The sequence below is a fragment of the Balaenoptera acutorostrata genome, chromosome 17 (genome assembly GCF_949987535.1).
Source record: "Balaenoptera acutorostrata chromosome 17, mBalAcu1.1, whole genome shotgun sequence".
Classification (NCBI taxonomy): Eukaryota; Metazoa; Chordata; class Mammalia; order Artiodactyla; family Balaenopteridae; genus Balaenoptera; species Balaenoptera acutorostrata.
The window spans coordinates 38,739,364-38,760,990 of record NC_080080.1 but is presented as its reverse complement, the minus strand read 5'-3'; the positions used below and the strand labels follow the sequence as shown (position 1 = coordinate 38,760,990).

General features: G+C 44.7%; 1 protein-coding gene across 6 annotated transcripts in view; it reads left to right on the top strand.

Moving 5' to 3' along the window:
• The window catches only part of MATN2 (matrilin 2), a 155,277-nt gene that overhangs the window by 77,320 nt on the left and 56,330 nt on the right, over positions 1 to 21,627 (top strand). For all 6 annotated transcript variants that reach the window (XM_057532129.1, XM_057532130.1, XM_057532127.1 and 3 more), the window contains 2 exons: positions 4,755 to 4,877; positions 18,156 to 18,278. In XM_057532129.1, the coding sequence (XP_057388112.1) occupies positions 4,755 to 4,877; positions 18,156 to 18,278 (246 nt within the window). The remainder of the gene's footprint in view (positions 1 to 4,754; positions 4,878 to 18,155; positions 18,279 to 21,627) is intronic.

Here is a 21,627-nt window from a genome sequence, read left to right as displayed (position 1 = left end):
TTTTAGCCACTTGGAGAGGGGTCCAAGGACAGCAAAAAAAATCTGAGATTTGCTTAAAAGAAGAATCTGAGCCTGCAGACTCAGTTGATAAAGGGGGAGGCTGACTTTTGCATCTGGGCCCCTTCCCCTTGGGTGATTGTGAGGACTTTCATCCTGTAGTTCAATGGCTCTCGACCTGGCTGCACATTGGAGTTATCTGGGAGCTTTAGCAAACAGTGTTGCCTGCATCCCAGCCCCAGCTGTCTGATTTAAGGGGTTGGGCTGGGCATCAGGATTTTCCAAATGTCCCCAGATGGTTCTAATGAGCAGCCGAAGTCGTGCTCTGGTAGACGGGACCCTGCAGTGATTCATGGCTGTCCTGTTCTGGAAGGCATAAGCATCTCATTGCCTCTCTACCTACCTTATGGGGGGAAGTCTTGGGGGAACAAATGCTTATTGCTTCAAGATCCTGGTTCACTGCTTTTATTTTATTTTATAAAGACACACTTTGTTTTTTATTTTTTATTTTTTTTTATTTTTATTTTTGGCTGTGTTGGGTCTTCCTTGCTACGCGCGGGCTTTCTCTAGTTGCGGTGAGCAGGAGCTACTCTTCGTTGCGGTGCACGGGCTTCTCACTGCAGTGGCTTCTCTTCTAGAGCACGGGCTCTTGGTGTGCGGGCTTCAGTAGTTGTAGCACGCAGGCTTCAGTAGTTGTGGCTCGTGGGCTCAGTTGTGGCTCGCGGGCTCTAGAGCGCAGGCTCAGTAGTTGTGGCACACGGGCTTAGTTACTCCACGGCATGTGGGATCTTCCCGGACCAGGGATCGAACCTGTGTCCCCTGCACTGGCAGGAGAATTCTTAACCACTGCGCCATCAGGGAAGCCCTCACTGCTTTTAAGATGCTACTTTCAAAGGAGTTCTTTTGTAACGTTGATTTTTTTCATTATTATAAAACTCTTGGTATAAGCTCTTGTTAGAAAATTCAAAAACAGATCATTATAAATAAGAGAAAAAATTTACTTAAACTGCCACCACTCCTTCATAACCACTGCTAGGCAGGATTCCTGCTGGACACAAGAGAGGAGGCAAAGCAGCTGTGGGAGCTGAGAAGGGGGACCGAGGTGGAGAAGCTCCTACCCCCCCACCTTCAGAGATGGGCTTGGGATTTGGGGGTACGTTGTTCCAGCGTACTGGGGTGTCATTTTCCAGCCATCAGGACTTTGTGCAGGGTCGCTCTCCTCCCAGTTAGGGAGCCTAGCAAGGGAGACGCAGTAAATACATCACTACATGAATGCCTATGTAATTAACATTGTGATACATGCCAGGAGGGAGAAGTGCAGGGGTGCACTGATGTGCACTGACAGCTGATGGGCGGGGCCAAGAGCTCTGAAGAACAATTGAAGGTCCTCCCGTCAAGAGGTTGATTTTCCCATCAACGAGCAAGCAAACCCAAGCTACTTTGGCTTGGAATTCAGAAAACTACCGCTGTTCCCAAAGTAGTGATTTTCATTTATCTGTTCTAGAAGTCCTTTATATTTCCCAGAGCTAAAAGAAACTGTGATGCAACCAGAATTATCCTTCCAAAGCACGACTCAGGTGAAATGGCCCATCTCCCTTTTTAAGGCTTTTACCTTGAGTGGTCCCCACTGCCTGCTGAACACAGTTAAGACCACGCAGCCTGATTCCAGGCCCTCTGCCATCTGGTGTCAATTGTCCTTCCGATGCTCCCTCCTGCTACTTCCCTTGGAATTCCCAGAGTGGAATTCAGCTACCATGCCTGTCCTGCTTTCCTCTGTTTCTGCACATTTACTGTTCCCTCAGCCCTGGGTCCATTTCCCTTTCTCCATTCTCTCCCACTTGCCTGCCGGCCTTTTCTGGTGGATCCAGCCTTGGCTGGCAGTAATTCATCCCCGTTCTGAACTCCCATTGTATCGGCAGCACCTCTCTTCTGGATTTCTAGCATGTTTTATTTTGTATTTTAGTTATTTAGGATGCATCTGATAGCTAGTCTGGCCTTCCCAGTCCTCAAATGGGGCTAGTTTTTTCTACCTAAGGACCTTTGCATTCACTCTTCTTTCAGTCAGAAACACTCTTTACATCCAATATTAGTTTCAGGTGTACAAGGTAGTGATTCAGTATTTTACATTTTCATTATATACTTTTTGAAATAATCACCACAAGTCCAGTTACCATCTCTCACCGTACAAAGTTGTTACAATATTATTGATTATATTCCCTATGTGTACATTACGTCCCTGTGACTTATTTATTTTATAGCTGGAAGTTTGTACCTCTTAATCCCCTTTACCTATTTCATTCATATCCTTAACCCGTCCCCTCTGGCAACCACCAGTTTGCTCTCTGTATCCATGAGTCTGTTTCTGTTTTGTTGTGCTTGTTCACTTGTTTTGTTTTTTAGATTCCACATATAAGTGAGATCATATGTATCTGTCTCTCTCTGTCTGACTTATTTCACTTAGCATAATACCCTCAAGCTTCAACCATGTTGTCACAAATGGCAAAATTTCATTCTTTTTTTATGGCTGAGTAACATTTCATTGATTATATGTAGCACATCTTCTTTATCCATTCATCTGTTGATGGACACTTAGGTTGCTGCCATATCTTGGCTATTGTAAATAATTCTGCAATGAACATAGGGATGCATATATCTTTTTGAATTAGTGTTTTTGTTTTCTTTGGATAAATTCCACTTCTGAGTTTTTATCAGAAATGCTCTTCCTAGAACTTCACATTACTAACCCTTAGAGTACAAGCTGTGTGTCGGCAGGAACCCCTTTATCTGTTTGGTTCACCACCACATCCCCAGTGCCTGGGATAAAGTAGGTGCTTCATTGACTGAATAAATGAAAAGTGTCTGATGATTCAGATTTTTCTTAGGTCTCTGGCTTAAGCTTGTAACTAACTGTAAATTTTGTCACTCTTTAATTATTCACCATGATTTTTGCATGAGCTGAAGTTTTTTCTGATTCTTGCTATTTTCCTTATATCTGGATCCATGGGAAATCTCAGTTGGAGTTCCCAATTGGAAATATAAGATAGAAATAGACTGGTAAGAGAGGAATTTGCATCTATAATTTTTTCATCTACTTTGTTGATTTAGGAATGAAAATAGTTCTTTTAGCATTTTAAAACCAGAATCCTTATTTCTGGAATCTTAGACCTAAATGTTTTTTAATCTTTTGATGTAGCTTTTATTTTTAAAAAGAATTTAATGCATTTGATAGAGGTGATGAATATATCAGCTTTTATCTTTTTTATCAATTTGATATTTTATAATTATCTAAAAGCATAATAAACTATAAAACTCAAAGACCTAGGAGATTACATTAAAGCGTAGCCATTGGATTCAGGGATTAATCCAGCTTTCTATGTATTAAGTTTTTACCATAGCTGTCCTAGTGGTAACTTTTAACCAGAGGAAAACATTTTTAATATATTCAATCCCTTTAATGCTCTTTGATTTTCTCCAACTTTAATGGTAAAGTCACTCAAAGAGCTAGTTATGAAACCAAGCCATTCTCCTTGCTGAGAAATAATACCATCATGTCAGCCTGTTTCTTCAAAGGAGAGACTGAGTCGGTGATGGAGTGAAAATACCTTTAACCGTTTCATCCTCTGATAGATTCTTAGTTCCACGGCAGTAAATGCACTGCTGTGAATGTGTTCTTACATTGCATTTGACTAAATAGCCAGGGCCCAGCACTAATAAATATTTGACCAAAATAGAATTGTTAATAGCCATACATTCATTTCTCCCTAGTAATCTTTGTTACCTCTACCTAACCTCCTTTGGCCTCCCATTTTCCTCATCTGTGGGATGAATAAGTAGAGCACAAAGTGGATTTTGAAAGGTCCTTCTGATAGAGAAATGGAATGAGGAAAACTATGTCCAAAGAGACTAATGCAGACTTGGGAATAAGGGGCTCTTCTAGACCTGCCATGTTTTTGGTGGAGTAGCAGGTCTTTTCACTGTACTCTCTCTCAGCTTCTGCAAAATGTCAAAGACAGCACCAGATTACCTTGGTGAGACTGTGTATATCGGTGTGTACCTTGGTGAGTCTCTGATTACAAAGCCTTTTAGTTCTCAAAGAATAAGAATGGTACTTGATGCAGACAAGCGCAAATACCTGCTTGTGATAACTTCAGTCCTCAAGAACCATCCAGATGTTTTCAGAACACTTTCATTGAGATGGGAAAAATACAAATTCGTGGGTTTTTTAAATTAATTTATTTATTTGGCGGCACTGGGCCTTAGTTGCGGCACGCAGGATCTTCGTTGCCTTGTGCAGGATCTTTAGTTGTGGCATGGGGCTCTTTTAGTTCCGGCATGCGGAATCTAGTTCCCTGAACAGGGAGTGAACCCACATCCCCTGCGTTGGGAGCACCGGGTCTTAACCACTGGACCACCAGGGAAGTCCCACAAATTGATGTTAATTTTAAATTATTTAATGCATTTAATAGAGATGAATAATTCCAACTTTGAAAAATGAGTTTTTCTATATACATAGAAACACACCCGAGTGTTAACAGCGGTGGCCTCTGGATGGTAGGACTGCAGGTGGCGGATTACAGGTGACTTTTCTTTTCTATTTTTTTTCTATGTTTCCCAAATTTTCCACTATGATCTCATAACGCTTTCAATGTTTTTAAAGGTTATTTTGACAAGTGCTGTAGAGTTGCTTGCTGATGGCCGAGGGTCACCGAGGGTCACCTCCTTGAGAGCCATGTTCTAATGGTATGGCTTTGCCCCAGTCCAGGACCTGTGTGCAGCGGAGGACCACGGCTGCGAGCAGCTCTGCGTGAACCTGCTGGGCTCCTTTGTCTGTCAGTGCTACAGTGGCTACACCCTGGCCGAGGACGGGAAACGGTGTGTGGGTGAGTATCCCACCCAGCCTTGCTTGATGGGGAAGCACAAGAGAAGCTAGTAAGAAGGGAGGTGGGGGGCCCACGTATCCAGTTGCTCTCCTTTGAGTTTCAACAAAGTGCTCCAAGTTCTCTGGCCTAGTTGTTAGTCAGAATTTGAACTTTAAAGACTTCGTTTGTGGCTGAGGTTAGCATTTTCTCTACTGATTCCCTCGGAAAGGACTGGGCAGATTTTCATTCAGTTTGGAAGGTATGTCTGGGCTGGCCTGACTTCAGCATAGCTCACGTGTTATACATGAGGTCCAGTTGGTGGTGGGTAAGGTTGCTGAGTGGCACCTTGAAGAGGCAGGCAGCCTTCCTTCTAAGTACGGATCTGCAGTTCAGTGACAGGCCCCAGGGACCGCCAGGTGTAAGAGGCCAGCTGTGTGTCGTGAGACACCACGGTCAGAGAAAACAAATAGCAGCTCAAACGCTGGTCCTGGGTAAGAAGTCTCAAGGGCAGTGCTCGGAACTACAGGCACTGGCTCGCAATCAGCTGAGCGGTTTCCCATTGAGCGGCAACTCCACACTGCGAGGGCCGGTGGGAGGTGGGGGGATGGCATCTAATTTCTTCGGTGATGGATAATGGTTTTCATCGGCACCTGCAGGGCAGACCAGTGAATCCCTAATATGCATGTGGCACCTCCCAGTTTGTCTGCAAAGCCCTTGAAACTTGCACAGCCTCATTTATCTTTCCACCAACAAACAGTGCCTGGCAAATAGTAGGTGTTCGGTAAACTGAGCTGGATGCTTATGAGGCAGAAAATCCATAAGGAAAGGAAGGAAAAGGACTTGACTGACATCAGAACTGGAAGCTTCATTTTCTGACTCTGAATCCTACACGTCCTGTTCCATATTCTGTTGTTTTCAGAGGACCTGTTCTGTTTTGCTTCCCACAAACAGTCAATGATGATTTTTTTGCCCATAGAACTTACGCTTTCCAGCACACTGCGATTCTTAGCTGAGGATGTGAAAGGAAAAAGCAACAAAACAAAAGTGCAGGTGGGACCTGTTCTTTGCAGGTGATGATGAGAATAAAATGGGTTTGTTTCTTTGTTTTTACACACTGATGGAGATGAAAACGGCCCTCATCAGAAGTCCACAAATGGAACTGGTCTCCTAAGCCTGCATTGTTTTTTTCCCCCTTATTCTGTGGGTGGTGACCGTGATAGGTAGCAGGGTACCACATCCATTAACACTGGCAAAAAAGAAGCCAATGTGGAAACACCAGCTTTTTTTTTTTTTTTTTGCTTCATTAATTTTTATTATGCAAATAATCTATTTTCATTGAGGAACTTAAAACAGACGAGAAAAGCACTATTAATAGCTTGTTGTATTTTCTGCCAGACCTTTCCCCACATAAATATCTACTTCTAAACATTTTGTTAATGTTTACCAAAATGAGGTCATACTCTCTATTTTGTTTTACATATATATTTTTCCCTTACCAGTTGTTAAATGGGGAGAAACTTTGGGTGCTGTTGTGTCAGAAGGAAATCAGTTGCAAGTAAGGCCAGTGGATGAGCTACAGGATACAGGTTGAGGGTGTCTGGTTAATTAGGGTGAGAGAAGGAACAGGGAGGGCCCAGAGCTTGTGTGAGTGACAGGGAGTAGGCGGGGCAGGGGCATTAGGGGCTGTGGCTGGGGCAGGAGACCAGCCTTGGCCCTTGGGAAACTGGAAGGCAGTGAGGAGCCCAGGTCTCTGGGTGCTGCCAAATAATTGCCTAACGGTCCTCTGTAGTAGACAGCCTTTGAGTCTTTAAGGGTTTTGCTGAAACTTCTGGAGTTTGACATTTACTGAAGAGCAACAAGCATGAGAAGAAATGCCGTGGTTGCCAGGGAGCTGGCGTGGGTTGCGTTTATTAGAGATGTGCGCTGCTCTTGCTGCCGCTGTCAGTGTGTAAGAATGTCTGCCTTCCTCAGAGCGGGGGTTCAAGCTGAAGAATGGGAAACTGGGAGAGACTGTGTGTGACCCCGGCCTGATGCATCAGATGTTCTTATTCTCATCCTCTTCCACCAAATGCCTGACCTGTTAGAGGCTGGGAGTCAGATGATTAAGTGGCCCTGGACCTTTGTGGCCAGTTGCTTTGGTTAGGGAGACTGAACAAACTTCCAAAATGTCAGTTGCTGCTCGATGGGGCTGTGCTGAGTGCAAAGCAAATGATGGAGGTAATAGAGGCCACAGGAGGTCAGAGAAGAGGGACAGACTCATGGCTAGTGTGGGGAAGATCTGGGTGAGGAAGGAAGGGTAGCAATGGGACAGATGTCTAAGGCAAGGGGAGACATGAGGGCAGTGATGGTGTAGAGGTGGCAGTGCGGACTGAGACCAGGCTGGGAGGGCCAGGTAGAGAGCTGGTAGATCAGGAGAGACGGTCACAGTGAGAAGCCACCAAATTGAAAACTAAACCGGCAGCCTAACCTGAAGACATCAATCTGAAGGGACTTGTCAAGGTGGAGACTCCAGGTATCAGACTTAAAGCAGGAAATTTAGAGGAGAAACAGAGGCTGTTAGGGACCCTGGAAGCATTCCATTAGCCCCTGGTCTGAGTGGCCTGTATGTAGATGGGCAGAGAACGGTATGAATAGGGGGAACCATAATCCCAGTTAATCCAGGAGGGTCCCAGTTTATGGCTGTTGGCTCACTTCTCAAGAGCACTCCCTTTCACTTTCAAGGGGGTTCCAGTCTGAACACGAAAATATAGGATCACCCTAGGTAAGGCCAACCTGACTTCAGCAGTTAAGGAGACTAACGCTGTTGAAGCAGAGAATTCCTGCAGGTGAGAAGTAGGAGATGAAGTTGAAGACATCAGGTGGAACCAGAGTATACAGGGCTTTGAAAACCAGGCTAAAGGGTCTGGACTTTATCTCTGAAAAAAGAGACACTAAAGGGTTTTTAAGTGGGACTGATAAAGGCAAAGCCTCACTTTAGGAGACTTAATCTCATGGTAGAGGGCAGGATGGATTCCAGGAGGAAGATAGGGAGGGCTGCAAAGACCAGTTAGGAGACTGTGGTAGCCCTCTGGTGAGGGGTGACAAGAGCCAGATTTGAGTAGCGACTGTAGAAATGAAGAGAGAAGGAAGGGGTGAGGAATGAGAAGAAGGTGCGATGAATAAAGAGGGGGAGGAAAAGTCACAATCGAACCCTGGGTTTGAGCTTCCATGACTCTGAGAGTGATTGCAACAGTGATGAAAGAGTGATGGGATTTTTAGAAAAGATAACGAGGAGTTTTAGACACAGTGGGTTTGAAGCTGAGATGGGACACCTGCAAGGACACGTCGAGAGGGAGCAGGGGCGACAGTAACACCACAAGGAGAGGGTAGAACCAGTGGTGCAGGCAGGAAGCAGCACGGTCCGTTTCCTTCTGAATTTTAATTTCCATTTCCAATGTTCACTTATGTGTTTGTTTTGGACCTTCAATACAGCGAGACCTGGGCTCAAATCCCAGTTCTGCTACTTGCGAGTCATGTGTCATTTTATTTCTGAGCCTTGGTTTTCTCATCTATAACATAGAGTAAAAATACCTCCATCATAGAGTTTGTGGGATTAAATAAGATAACGAGTAAAGTTCCTAATACGCGTTAGACAATTGTTGTTATTACTGTTGTTATTATTATGACACATATTATTATCATCATCATCTCCTGGATGCCATGAAGTGTGGCCTTAGGAGAGAGTGAAGCCTGAGCCTTGGGCTGCAGCCACATGTGGGAAGCAGGAGGGAGACGTGGGGCAGGAAGAATGTCCATGAAGGAACCGCCTAAGGTGGGGATGGAGGAGTTGGGGAGAGGTGGGCGAGAGAACCAGAAGTCATGGAATATGACAGGAAAGAGAATTTCTAGGCCAAGTCAATATTAGTGTCATGCCCCAGCGAGGCCAAATGGAACAGAACTTAGAGAAAAAGCCATTGAGTTGAGTCATTGATTCATCTCAGCAGACATTTCCAGACTCTACCAGGCACTCTGCTAGACATTAGGGACACAAAAATGACCAGGAGGTCATTGATAATGATCAAGAGGGGTGGGGTAAAGGACAGATTTCAAGGGGGAGGGGGGAGGGGGGAGAAAGTAGGGACAGCAAATCTAATCTCTTCGTTTAAAGAAGTTTGGTAGAAATTCACGATGACCAGCTACTGGTAAATGGACCCCATGGGAGTACTTTGACTCATCCCAGAATTATGACTGTGACCACATGAAAATTCAATTCTTAGCCAGACTCAGGACCTTTTAGCCAACATTTCCACACTTTTGAGTTAGTGGAACTTTAACTTCAAGTGCTAGAGTCTGGAGTTTGACATTTACTGAAGAGCAACAAGCATGAGAAGAAATGCCGTGGCTGCCGGGGACCTCTAACTGCTCATTTAACTCTGGTTAGAACTGAATTTGTTCAGTTCCCTAACTGCTCATTTAACTCTGGTTGGAACTGAATTTGTTCAGTTTCCTAACTGCTCATTTAACTCTGGTTAGAACTGAATTTGTTTCAACATTCAGGTGATCAAGAGTGGATTACTGACTAACGAAAGTCCTCATTTTGCTTTAGTTGAGTCCTGGTGTTTGTAATCCATCAGCTTCCACTAAAGCTGTGTTAATTTCCATCCCAAACTGTACATTTTTCAAAGACCATTTAGCTCTATCTTTGAGGGTGAATTTTTTGCTGAACTTGCTCTCCTGACGTTTACTGACTGCCTTGTCTTTTGGGGTAGCTTTGGTCCTGTTTGCATCTTATCGGCCCAAGCAGATTGTAAACCCATGGGGGGCAGAAACCAATTCCTATACTTTTCATCTTTCACAGAGTAGACTTGCAAAATGTTTTTGTTGAATCATTGACTGAGATTGAGTGATCACAATCTCAAGTATTCATGTTTTTTTTTTAAAAAAAAACTTTTCCACTTCATTGGTTTTTAAATTACAAAATCAACTTTTGCTTATTAAAAAAAAGTCAGAGTACAGATGTGTATAAAATCAAAACCTGAAAGACATTACTCCTCAATTTCACTTCCTGGAGGTAATCACAGCTAAAAGCCTGGCTTCTCCTTCCTGCCTTTCTTCAAAGATGTTTTACCACCTTAACCGGTTTGCAGGGCAGAAATTGAGACACAGATGTAGAGAACAAACGTATGGACACCAAGGGGGGAAAGTGGAGGCAGGGAGGGGTGGTGGTGGTGGTGTGATGAATTGGGAGATTGGCATTGACATGTATACACTGATTTGTATAAAATGGATGATTAATAAGAACCTTCTGTATAAAAAATAAATAAAATAAAATTCAAAAAAAAAAAGATGTCTTACGATCTTAAGATGCTATTTGCTTGTCATTACCATCCAGGATTTAGGGCAATGCCTGACACATAGTAATTGCTCAGTAAACAGTTGTGGAACAACTGAGTAGCATTAAGGTATCTCTTTACTCCCAAATTCAACCTTATCTGATTACGGAGGCAGTGTGATAAAAATATAATCTACACTTCTTTAATGTTACTAAATCCTAGGACCTGTTTGAAACCTTTTACTTATAATTGCAGCAATCCTTTGAGGTAGGTACGATCATCATCCACATTTTATAGGTCTCTTTGACCTCTCTGTTCCAGTGGCTTCATCTGTAGATTGAGGAAAACAATACCTACCTCCAAGGGTTGTTGTGAGGGTGAAATGCGTTAATATATGGGAAGCCTCAATACTCTGTAATGACCTATATGGGAAAAGAATCTAAAAAAGAGTGGATATATGGATATGTATAACTGATTCACTTTGCTGTACACCTGAAACTAACACAACATTGTAAATCAACTGCAGTCCAATAAAAAATTTTTAAAAAATATACGGGAAGCACTTGGAACAGTGCTATACATGGTCAACTGAGAAACAGTTGAATCTGAATTTCTATATCCTTTATGAATTTTTGTCTTCTTATGAATGCTTGCATTTAATAATGCATCAAACATATGGTACATTTGAAAAATCATATTGAGGTCCATACCCAGAATGATGGTGGTACATAACATGGGGATTTAGTATGCTGTTATTGCTGCCCTCAAAGCTTTCCTCCTATATTCTCCTACATCAGTCACCTTCAGTGAGAAGGGGATGGTTGATATTTAAGTTGGCGACGAGGGATGGGAGGATCAATCTTTGTATTGAAAGGTCAGATTTTCAGCTTACTCCTCATGCTTGAAACATGATCTCCCCCCAGTACAAGGATTTCTCCCTGTCTTAGTTTGCTAGGGCTGCCATAACAAAATACCGCAGAGTGAGTGGCAATAGAAATTTATTTTCTCCCAGTTCTGGAGGCTAGAAGTCCAAAGTCAAGGTGTCGGCAGGGTTGATTTCTTCTGAGGTTTCTCTCCTTGGCTTGCTGCTTCTGCATGTGGTCTTTGTTCTGTGCCCATGCATGCCTGGTGCCTCTGTGTGTGTCCAAATTTCCACTTCTCATAAGGACACCAATCAGATTGGATTAGGACCCACCCTAATGGCCTCATTTTAACCTAATCACCCTTTAAAGGTCCTATCTCCAAACTCAATCACCATCTGACCAACTGGGGATTAGGACTTCGACAAATGAATTTAAGGTGGGAAGACAGAATTTAGTCCAGAACACTTCCTTATTATTATCAAAATCAATAGGAAATTTTCTCTGAGTTTTAAACTCCTACATGTAAGAATTCAGTCATGCCCCGGGTAAGAGAGGTTTTTTGAATCTGACTCTGTGAGTGTGTCTTTATATATACTCAGCAAGTAAATTGGTTCTACCATTTCTCTAAATGACAAATTTGGTTTTTCTTACTCTGTCATCAACACACTTAAAAACCCAAACACTCCTCTGTAAAATATCCTGTTTCTTCTAAGGCCATCCTCTTTGCAGACTGATCCCTGCTGAGGAGATCTTGGAATGTGACCAGATTGTAAATCAGAGACTGTCAATCTTAGGCTTTATTACCTTGCACCAAATAGGAGACAGATGAGCGATTTCTCACATGTTAGGCCAAGACTGGCTTCTGACCCTGAGATCCTTAGCACTTTGTGATCTGGAGGGCCGAAGGGCTACATTAAGGATTTAATCTTTCTGGTTGTAGAGAGTAGAATTTTCAGGCAAAATGACCAAGAAAGGATTTCATTGAAGTAGGAGAGGACTTGGAACAACAGTCCTCTGAGTTACACACACAAGTCACCTCCATACATCCGCCCCCTAAACTTGGCCTCTCTTTTTATAAGTACAATTTGGCAACCAAGGAGGTTATGCAAAGAACCCAAAACATGCAGCAAAGGATGTCAGAGTTGAATGGACAGGAACTCTCTCACCCTTAGAAAGCTTTTAGGTTCACATGCCCAGAAGTGGGCTCCTCTGTGTCTCACGATGGCCTCCTCTGCTGTCCCCAGAGGTCTGGCAGTGAGCCAGTGGGTGGCCCTCAAATCAAAGTGGGGTTTGACACCTTCAGGTTTTACAGGCCAGGGTCTTGGGACCCAGGAATGCTTGAATCCTGCCTTGCCAATCTCCCCTTTTCCCTTCAGTTCCCCAGAGAGCTATGCACACTAGAAACAAAACCAACACGAGAATCAAAGTCCAGGAGAAAACTTCTTATCCTGTGAGACTGGCTAATTGATGAATAATTTCATTCAAAGAGCAGAATCATGGAAAATGCATCTCCAAACCTACCTTAAGCATTTACATTTTCTTTAAAACACATAAATGTACTTATAATAAAAATTGCTTTTGATTACTCTTCCAAAAATTACTAATTTTAAGTTCATTTTTTAAATATATGATTTAAAAAGATCTTTCTTGCATAAATCATACCCATAATGTGTTGTCTATGGTTTTCAATTTTGATTTTTTTAAATTGGAGCAAGAATTTGAAGACTTCGGGCTTCCCTGGTGGCGCAGTGGTTAAGAATCTGCCTGCCAATGCAGGGGACACGGGTTCGAGCCCTGGTCTGGGAAGATCCCACATGCTGCGGAGCAACTAAGCCCGTGCGCCACAACTACTGAAGCCCACGTGCCTAGAGCCCATGCTCCGCAACAAGAGAAGCCACCGCAATGAGAAGCCCACGTGCCGCAACGAAGAGTAGCCCCTGCTCGCTGCAACTAGAGAAAGCCTGCGTGCAGCAATGAAGACCCAACGCAGACAAAAATAAAGAAAGAAAGAAAGAATAAGCATGCAGCCCAACCAACAAGAGAAGTGCACACGTATTCGAAAGCACAGGGGTTCCAGTAACCTTGAGCATTTAGTGTGTTCTGGGCATCAGGTCCCATATTTTCAGAGGGCATGAAAAGCAGTGATTGATTGGAAGTTGGTTGAGTGGAGGTCAATTAAAAGAGCTGCTTCTGTGCAACTTTATTAACACCTGATCCAATATTGGATACTGTGCTCTAGAGCATTCTGGAAAAAAAGGCAAGATTGGAGTATGTGGCTTAGACTTTAGGCCTAAGCAAAGTTTCTAGTCTCTCCCCAGTCTAATATGGGGCCACTGTCTCTCTGAGGGACAGAGATGGCTGGGCACAGAGATTATACCCCATGGTGTGTAAGAGGAAGTTCGAGAGAGAGGCAGAGTCTGAGTTTCAGCCTTTCAGGTACAGTGACCTGCCCACTTATCATCGTGGTGCTGTCAGGGGCGTGGAACGTGGATGTCAGGTAGATTAGCAGCTCTTCTGTTTGGAAGGGATACTAACGAGTGGGTGGCCTGAGGTGGGTGCAGCTGACTGACAGCAGACACCCATATCAGGGGTTGGGAGATTTTCAGGATGGCAGCTCAGGCCCAGCACAAGGAGGTTGCGGATGGGGAGTGTCTCCTGCTAATACAGGTTAGCGTGGGCTACAGCAAGACCCACTTCTGTGACATGTGGCCTGGGGCACGTGCCAGGGCTGGCTTGGTATCCTTTATCTGTGCCCTCAGTGTCCCCGGTTATTTGTTTAATGATACAGTGATTCTTTTTTTTTTTTTAATATTTATTTATTTGGCTGCACCGGGTCTGAGTTGCAGCACGTGGGATCTTCGTTGCCGTGTGTGAGGTCTTCGTTGCCACATGCGGGATCTTTTAGTTGCAGCATGTGGGTTCTTAGTTGCGACATGTGAGTTCTTAGTTGCAGCATGTGGGATCTAGCTCCCCGATCAGGGATCGAACCCAGGCCACCTGCACTGGGAGCGTGGTCCTCTTAACCACTGGGCCACCAGGGAAGTCCTGATACATTGGTTCTTGAAAGATGAGACATTAACTTTTAGAAGGATCTGGTGCTAGCTCAAAATTTATATTTTGACTCAACTCCAGGAACTGGCTAATGCCCATGATATTCAGATCCTAAGACTGTATGAATGCACTGTTCCCACCAAAATTGCTTGCGTATTAAAATCACAAATATCAGGCGCTATTAGAACTCTTTAGGGAGTGAAGTTACAAAAAAACAATAACTTAACAGAAACTTAATGAAGCCTAGGAGCAAAAGAATAAACACAACACATGTTATTACCCTTTGAAAGTCTTTAGCTTTTCCCCTTGCATCTTTTGATTACTGTGTTAAGTATGTAATATCTTCTCAGTGCGTGGTTTTGCTTTTTTAAATTGTGCATGTGTATTGATTTGCAGATTTCATTTCCTTGTTATTATTTACAAAGTTTTGATATTCAGATATCCTAAATCATTATATAGAGGGAAACTTTTTTTTTTTTTTAAAGTCTTTTTTTTTTTTTTTAAATTTTATTTATTTATTTATTTATTTATGGCTGTGTTGGGTCTTCGTTTCTGTGCAAGGGCTTTCTCTAGTTGCGGCAAGCGGGGGCCATTCCTCATCGTGGTGCGCGGGCCTCTCACTATCGCGGCCTCTCTTGTTGCGGAGCACAGGCTCCAGACGCGCAGGCTCAGTAATTGTGGCTCACGGGCGTAGTTGCTCCGCGGCATGTGGGATCCTCCCAGACCAGGGCTCGAACCCGTGTCCCCCGCATTGGCAGGCAGACTCTCAACCACTGCACCACCAGGGAAGCCCTAGAGGGAAACATTTTTTAAGGAAAAAAAAATATCATCCTTAATCCTACTACCTTGCCTACACAGCAAGCATTTTTATTTCTAATTTTCAGGTTTTGCCTTAGAGCCATATTTTACCTGGATATAATCACTGTAAATATACAACTTTCAGATCTACTTCTTTCACCAAATCGTAATTGTCTTCCTATTTACAGTTATGTTAGAATTATAATGTTAACTACTACCTACTGCCCCAAATGGAACTCCTGATCGTTCCCTGCAAAACCTGCACCTTCCCCATCCCTGAGTCAGCCTTAATCCCTCTCTTTTTCCCTCACCTCACCTCTAATCTGACAGGAATCTTACTGACCCCACTTTCAACCTGGTGTATTATTGACAGTTCTCTAGGGCTGCCACAACAAAGAACCACAAACCAGGTGACTGAAAACAGCAGAAATGTATTGCCTCCTAGCTCTGGGGGCTGGAAGTCTGACATCAAGGTGCTGGCAGGACCATGCCCCCTCTGAAACTTGTAGGGGAGAATCCTTCCTTGCTTCTGACGGTGGGTGTTGGTCCTCGGCACTCCTCAGCTTACAGCTGCATCACTCTCATCTGTCTTCACGTGGCATTCTTCTCTTCCTATAAGGACACCAGTCATATTGGATTAGGCCCCAGACTAATGACCTCATCTTACCTTGATTGTATTTGCAAAGACCCTATTTCCAAATAAGTTCACAGGCACAGGTATCTTTTTAGGGGGACACAATTCAACCCAGAGGACCACCCCTCTCTCTCCGCCCCACCTCCTTCCTGCACTGTTCTGGTTTACCTCCCCCGGCCCCTCCAATTCCTCACTGGGATTATTGTACTAGCCTCCTAGCTGGTTTTCTACTGTCACATTTGCCTGCTATGGTCTATTCTTGATTCCTTTGTTCAGAACCCTCCAGAGACTCCCTAATCACTCAGAGTAAAAGCCAAAGTCCTGGGCTTCCCTGGTGGCACAGTGGTTAAGAATCTGCCTACCAATGCAGGGGACACGGGTTCGAGCCCTGGTCCGGGAAGATCGCACACGCCGCAGAGCAACTAAGCCTGTGTGCCACAGCTACTGAGCCTGCGCTCTAGAGCCCACGAGCCACAACTACTGAGCCCACGTGCCACAACTACTGAAGCCCACATGCCTAGAGCCTGTGTTCCGCAACAAGAGAAGCTACCGCCATGAGAAGCCCGCACACCGCAACGAAGAGTAGCCCCCGCTCGCCGCAACTAGAGAAAGCCCGCGTGCAGCAATGAAGACCCAACGCAGCCAAAAATAAATAAATTTATTAAAAAAAAAAAAAAGCCAAAGTCCTGGCAGTGGCCCTACGGTCCCTCCTGATCTGCACTTGTTCTCATCTCTCACCCGTCTCTGCTGCAGCCACTCTGGCCTCTTTGCTGATCCTCCAGCTCACAAGGCATATTCCCACCTCTGGGCCTTTGCACCTGCTGTTGTTCCCTTTGCCCGGGATACTCCCTCCCAGATATCCACAGGGCTCATGCCTCATTCAAGACTCTGCCCAACTGCCACCTTCCTGACCACTGCTGTTACATCACACCCTCACTCTCACCCACCCCGCCACGGTCTCTACTCCTTTGTGCCTTGTATTTTCTCCAGAGCACTCTCCACCTTCTAAGAGACTGTGTTCTTTACTTGTTTATTTTCTTTTTTATCTACCACCACCATCCAAATGGAAGCTCCTCTAGGACTGGAGTTTTTGTCTGTTTTGTTATTTGTTCCATCCTTAGCACCTAAAATAGAGCCAGGCCCAGAGTAGGTGCTCAGTGAATATTTGTAGGATTAGTGAGAAACAGGCCAGCACAGTTTCTCGTAAATTACTAAACCATTTATCCTCATTAAATGTTCATCTTATTTTCCTAATTTTTTGGTCACTGTAAATAATGCTGCTACAAATAGCTTATTCTGTATAGTTAATTTCCTCCTTTTTTTCAATTACTTCTTGGGGCCACATTTCCAGAGTGAATATTGTCAAATGTCCTTCCAGAAGAATTTTTATCCGTTCATAATGCCACCCACTATTAATAATTGGACTCTGTTTCCATGCTGCCTTGCCACCATTGGATTTTTTTTAAATTAATTAATTAATTAATTAATTTTTGGCTGCGTTGGGTCTTCGTTGCTGCACGCAGGCTTTCTCTAGTTGCGGCGAGCGGGGACTACTCTTCGTTTCGGTGCGCGGGATTCTCATTGTGGTGGCTTCTCTTGTTGTGGAGCACAGGCTCTAGGCGCGTGGGCTTCAGTAGTTGTGGCACGTGGGCTCAGTAGTTGTGGCTTGTGGGCTCTAAAGTGCAGGCTCAATATTTGTGGCGCACGGGCTTAGTTGCTTCACGACATGGGGGAATCTTCCCGGACCAGGGTTTGGACCCGTGTGCCCTGCATTGGCAGGCGGATTCTTTTTTTTTTTAACATCTTTATTGAAGTATAATTGCTTTACATTGTTGTGTTAGTTTCTGCTGTATAACAAAGTGAATCAACTATACATATACATATATCCCCATATCCCCTCCCTCTTGTGTCTCCCTCCCACCCTCCCTATCCCACCCCTCTAGGTGGTCACAGAGCACCGAGCTGATCTCCCTGTGCTATGCGTCTGCTTCCCACTAGCTATCTATTTTACATTTGGGAGTGTATATATGTCCATGCCACTCTCTCACTTCATCCCAGCTTACCCTTCCCCCTCCCCGTGTCCTCAAGTCCATTCTCTACCCCTGCGTCTTTATTCCTGTCCTGCCCCTAGGTTCTTCAGAACCTTTTTTTTAGATTCCATATATATGTGTTAGCATACGGTATTTGTTTTTCTCTTTCTGACTTACTTCACTCTGTATGACAGAATCTAGGTCCATCCACCTCACTACAAATAACTCAATTTCATTTCTTTTTATGGCTGAGTAATATTCCATTGTATATATTTGCCACATCTTCTTTATCCATTCATCTGTTGGTGGACACTTAGGTTGCTTCCATGTCCTGGCTATTGTAAATAGTGCTGGCAGGCGGATTCTTAACCACTGCGCCACCAGGGAAGTCCTGTAAGTTCTTTAGTATCTTCTGATATGAATTGTCTGATCCAGACACCTGATTTTTTTTTTCGGAAGGGAGGTTTTAGATGCGTATTTATTTATCCATCCTCTTCTGGGGGCAAAAATATTAATCCTTACTTATATTTGTTATAAGTATGTTTCCATTCTACAATGCCCTTTACCTCTGTTTGTGTTTCTACTTAAACTCTGTGTTTTAATCTTTACAGCTGTGGACTACTGTGCCTCAGAAAACCATGGATGTGAACATGAGTGTGTAAATACCGACAGCTCCTACTTTTGCCGGTGCCCTAAAGGATTTGCTCTTAACCCAGATAAGAAAACATGCACAAGTAAGTTACACACATGCACACACATTTTTTGATGCAACTGCTATAAGCCCTGTGGCTGAGGAAATCTTCCAAGCACAGAGTAGCACAGGATTATGTGCTGGGGTTAGGGGGCCTTTTACCTTCTGCCCTATTCCTCCTTTGTCAGGCCTTTCTTAACTTGTCCTAAGACCGTAGCCTGCTCTATCTCAGTGTCACCCTTCACAGCATCTGACAACAGTATGTATCTCTGATCAGAGACCACATGTCGGAGTGTTCCCCCAGCATCTACAGAGCGTGCTGACAATCAGACCATCTTACTTCATGCTGGCTCAGCCTGCCTGTGCCCACCAGTGTTAACAGGGCTTAAGAAATACTTTCACTGAAGCTTTGTGGCTTGTGGGCTGCAGCTCTGACTCCACACAAGTAAAGGAAAATCTCTGAGCCAAAAGGAGTTGACTGCGGTTGCCCCTGGGTGGGGGAGGAGTTGGTGGAGGGCATTTTGCAGCGAACTGCTCAGTTTTTGTTTGAGCTATTTCGTTCTATTTGATTTTAACTATACGATCCACATCAGGATTAATTTGAGCTCCCCAAATCTGACCATAACAATTTTTTTTTAATTTATTTATTTAATTTTGGCTGTGTTGGGTCTTTGTTTCTGTGCGAGGGCTTTCTCTAGTTGTGGCAAGCGGGGGCCACTCTTCATCGCGGTGCGCGGGCCTCTCACTATCGCGGCCTCTCTTGTTGCGGAGCACAGGCTCCAGACGCGCAGGCTCAGTAGTTGTGGCTCACGGGCCTAGTTGCTCTGCGGCATGTGGGATCTTCCCAGACCAGGGCTCGAACCCGTGTCCCCTGCATTGGCAGGCAGATTCTCAACCACTGCGCCACCAGGGAAGCCCTGACCATAACAATTTATAAACTGACGGTGGTCGTTCGTTTTGTAAAAGGATTCCAAAAACATCCTTTTAAATGTAAAGATATGTCAGAGCACTTAAGGGATTGTGTATGGATAATTATCATCCTATAGAAAGGTTCACTTGAGAAAGTTTGTTTTTAAAGTATTGGGGCCCAGCATTTTCAAAAAGTGACATTTAATAGCAATTTAGAATAAAGTCACCTCTGAAACGTCCGTCAGTGAGAAAACAGGATTTCAATTCATAAAAAGTTCACGTACCCACAACCTTTCTAACTACATCTATTATGTAAAGCAGGATACGCCTGCATAGTTTTTAAAAAGCATCCCCCCAAAACTCCTGAAACATCAACTTGCTTTTCAATCGCTGCATATCAACAGTTTATAAGCACCAGAGCTAGAGGCAGGGGTGGAGGATAAAACTGTAAGGGGCACAGGAAGTCAAAACATACATTTCTGGACCCCAAACCACATGCCAATAGCAATGAATAAGGCCAGGTCCTTCCTGGAGGAGATATCTCGGCTGAGTCTTGAAGGCAGAGCCATCCTTCACCAGGTAAAGCAGAGTGAGATGTAGGTGGCCAGGAGGAGGAAAAATGTGCAAAAATATCAGCCAGGCAGACCCATCTGCACAACTGGCCTACAGTTGCTTATTGAACGAGTAAGAGAAAGAGTGAATGGGCTGTTCTTTTCCTAGTCTCCCTTCCTTTCTGAATATTCTGAGCTATGAGCCAGCGGCCCGGGCTAGGGTAGCGTTTGGGGAGTTGCGGCTGCTGGGCTGATGAGTCAGTTCTGTCCATCAAAGGGGAGCCCACATGCCACCGAGGGCAGTTCAAATCCCAGTTCATCTGCGTTTTTGCTGGATGATCTTGGGCAAGTTATGCCTCAGTTGCCTCAACTGTAATAGGGGAGATAATACTGCCTACTCCATAGTGTTGTCTTGAAGACTAAATGAGAGAATTCATCTGAACCATTTAGCATGTGTCCTGGTGCCAAGCAAATTCTTGAAAGGATGACACTGGCTTCAAAAAGTCTTTAACTTGGGATCTATTGAGCATATACCACGTGCCCGGGGTAAGTTTAATAGTGCCTAAAAAATTCAAAATTCAAGACTTCTGCTGGAGGCTGCTTGGGAACACAAGCCACCGAGAGCAGCTCAGTCACCTGCAAGGTGTTATATGACCAGAGGCTCCCAGAGTGACACAGACAAGACTCATGGTAGGCGTTAAGGGAAGGAGGAGGCCAGCTGGACGAGAAGAGGTGGGCATGTGGCTGCCGCCCTGGGACGAGGCCCGGAGGGACACATGTATCCTCTCCAGTCTCCTTCCTGCCTCTGTAGCACTCCTTCCCTGGCTGGGGTCGCCTGACCTCACCCTCCAGCCCCTGTTCCCAGAGCCTCACCATCAACATGTCACCTGTCCAGAATCTCACGGGATGTGCAGAGTGACAAGCCCCAGGACAGTACAAACAAGGAGACCCTAGAAGTAGATAGTGCTGTGCAGGGGACCTGGGAGAGGCGTTCCGGCTGAAAGTCAGGGGAGGGACTGGTCCAGCTCTGAGGTCTCACCAGCTAGGCACGGAGCCTGGCGGTTCAACTGTCTCTGGGCCCTGTTGGGGTCAAGACCCAGAAGTGGGCCCCCCCAATGTGTGGGCAGAGAAGAGTGCTGGGCAATCAGCCTCCGGGAGATGAGTCCCCTAGAAGGGTCCCCTTCCTGCTATGCTTGGGGGCAGGGCAGGGAGCCAGACCTGGGGAGGGGGCTGGCAAGAGAATAGAAACCCACCCCGGGAGGACTTGGAAGGCTGTGAGAGTAGGGAATAAGGCAGTTCAGTTGTAAGAACCAAGGCACTTGGGAATGCTCCAGATCTCTGACAAAAACAGGACCACAAACTGAGAAATAGGGACCAGTTAAGAGGACAGAAACACAGGATGGAGGTGAAAGCTCAGAATCAAGGCAGGGATCCTGTTTTTTTTTTTTTGTTTTTTTTTTTTTTTTAATTTATGGCTGTGTTGGGTCTTCGTTTCTGTGTGAGGGCTTTCTCCAGTTGCGGCAAGTGGGGGCCATTCTTCATCGCGGTGCGCGGGCCTCTCACTATCGCGGCCTCTCTTGTTGCGGAGCACAGGCTCCAGACGCGCAGGCTCAGCAATTGTGGCTCACGGGCCCAGTCGCTCCGCGGCATGTGGGATCTTCCCAGACCAGGGCTCGAACCCGTGTCCCCTGCATTGGCAGGCAGATTCTCATCCACTGCGCCACCAGGGAAGCCCAGGGATCCTGTTTTTAATTAATGAGGTTTCACATCAGCTTCCAGCCAAGTCAGAGCCTGGCTGCTGCTGTGATGTTGAGAGATTTAAAACAATTTTTTCCCATTCCTCATCAACTTGCAGAAAATGAAATAAAAGAAACTCAGTTCCTTAAATTTGAGTCTCTATTTTTTTTTTATAAATTTATTTATTTATTTATG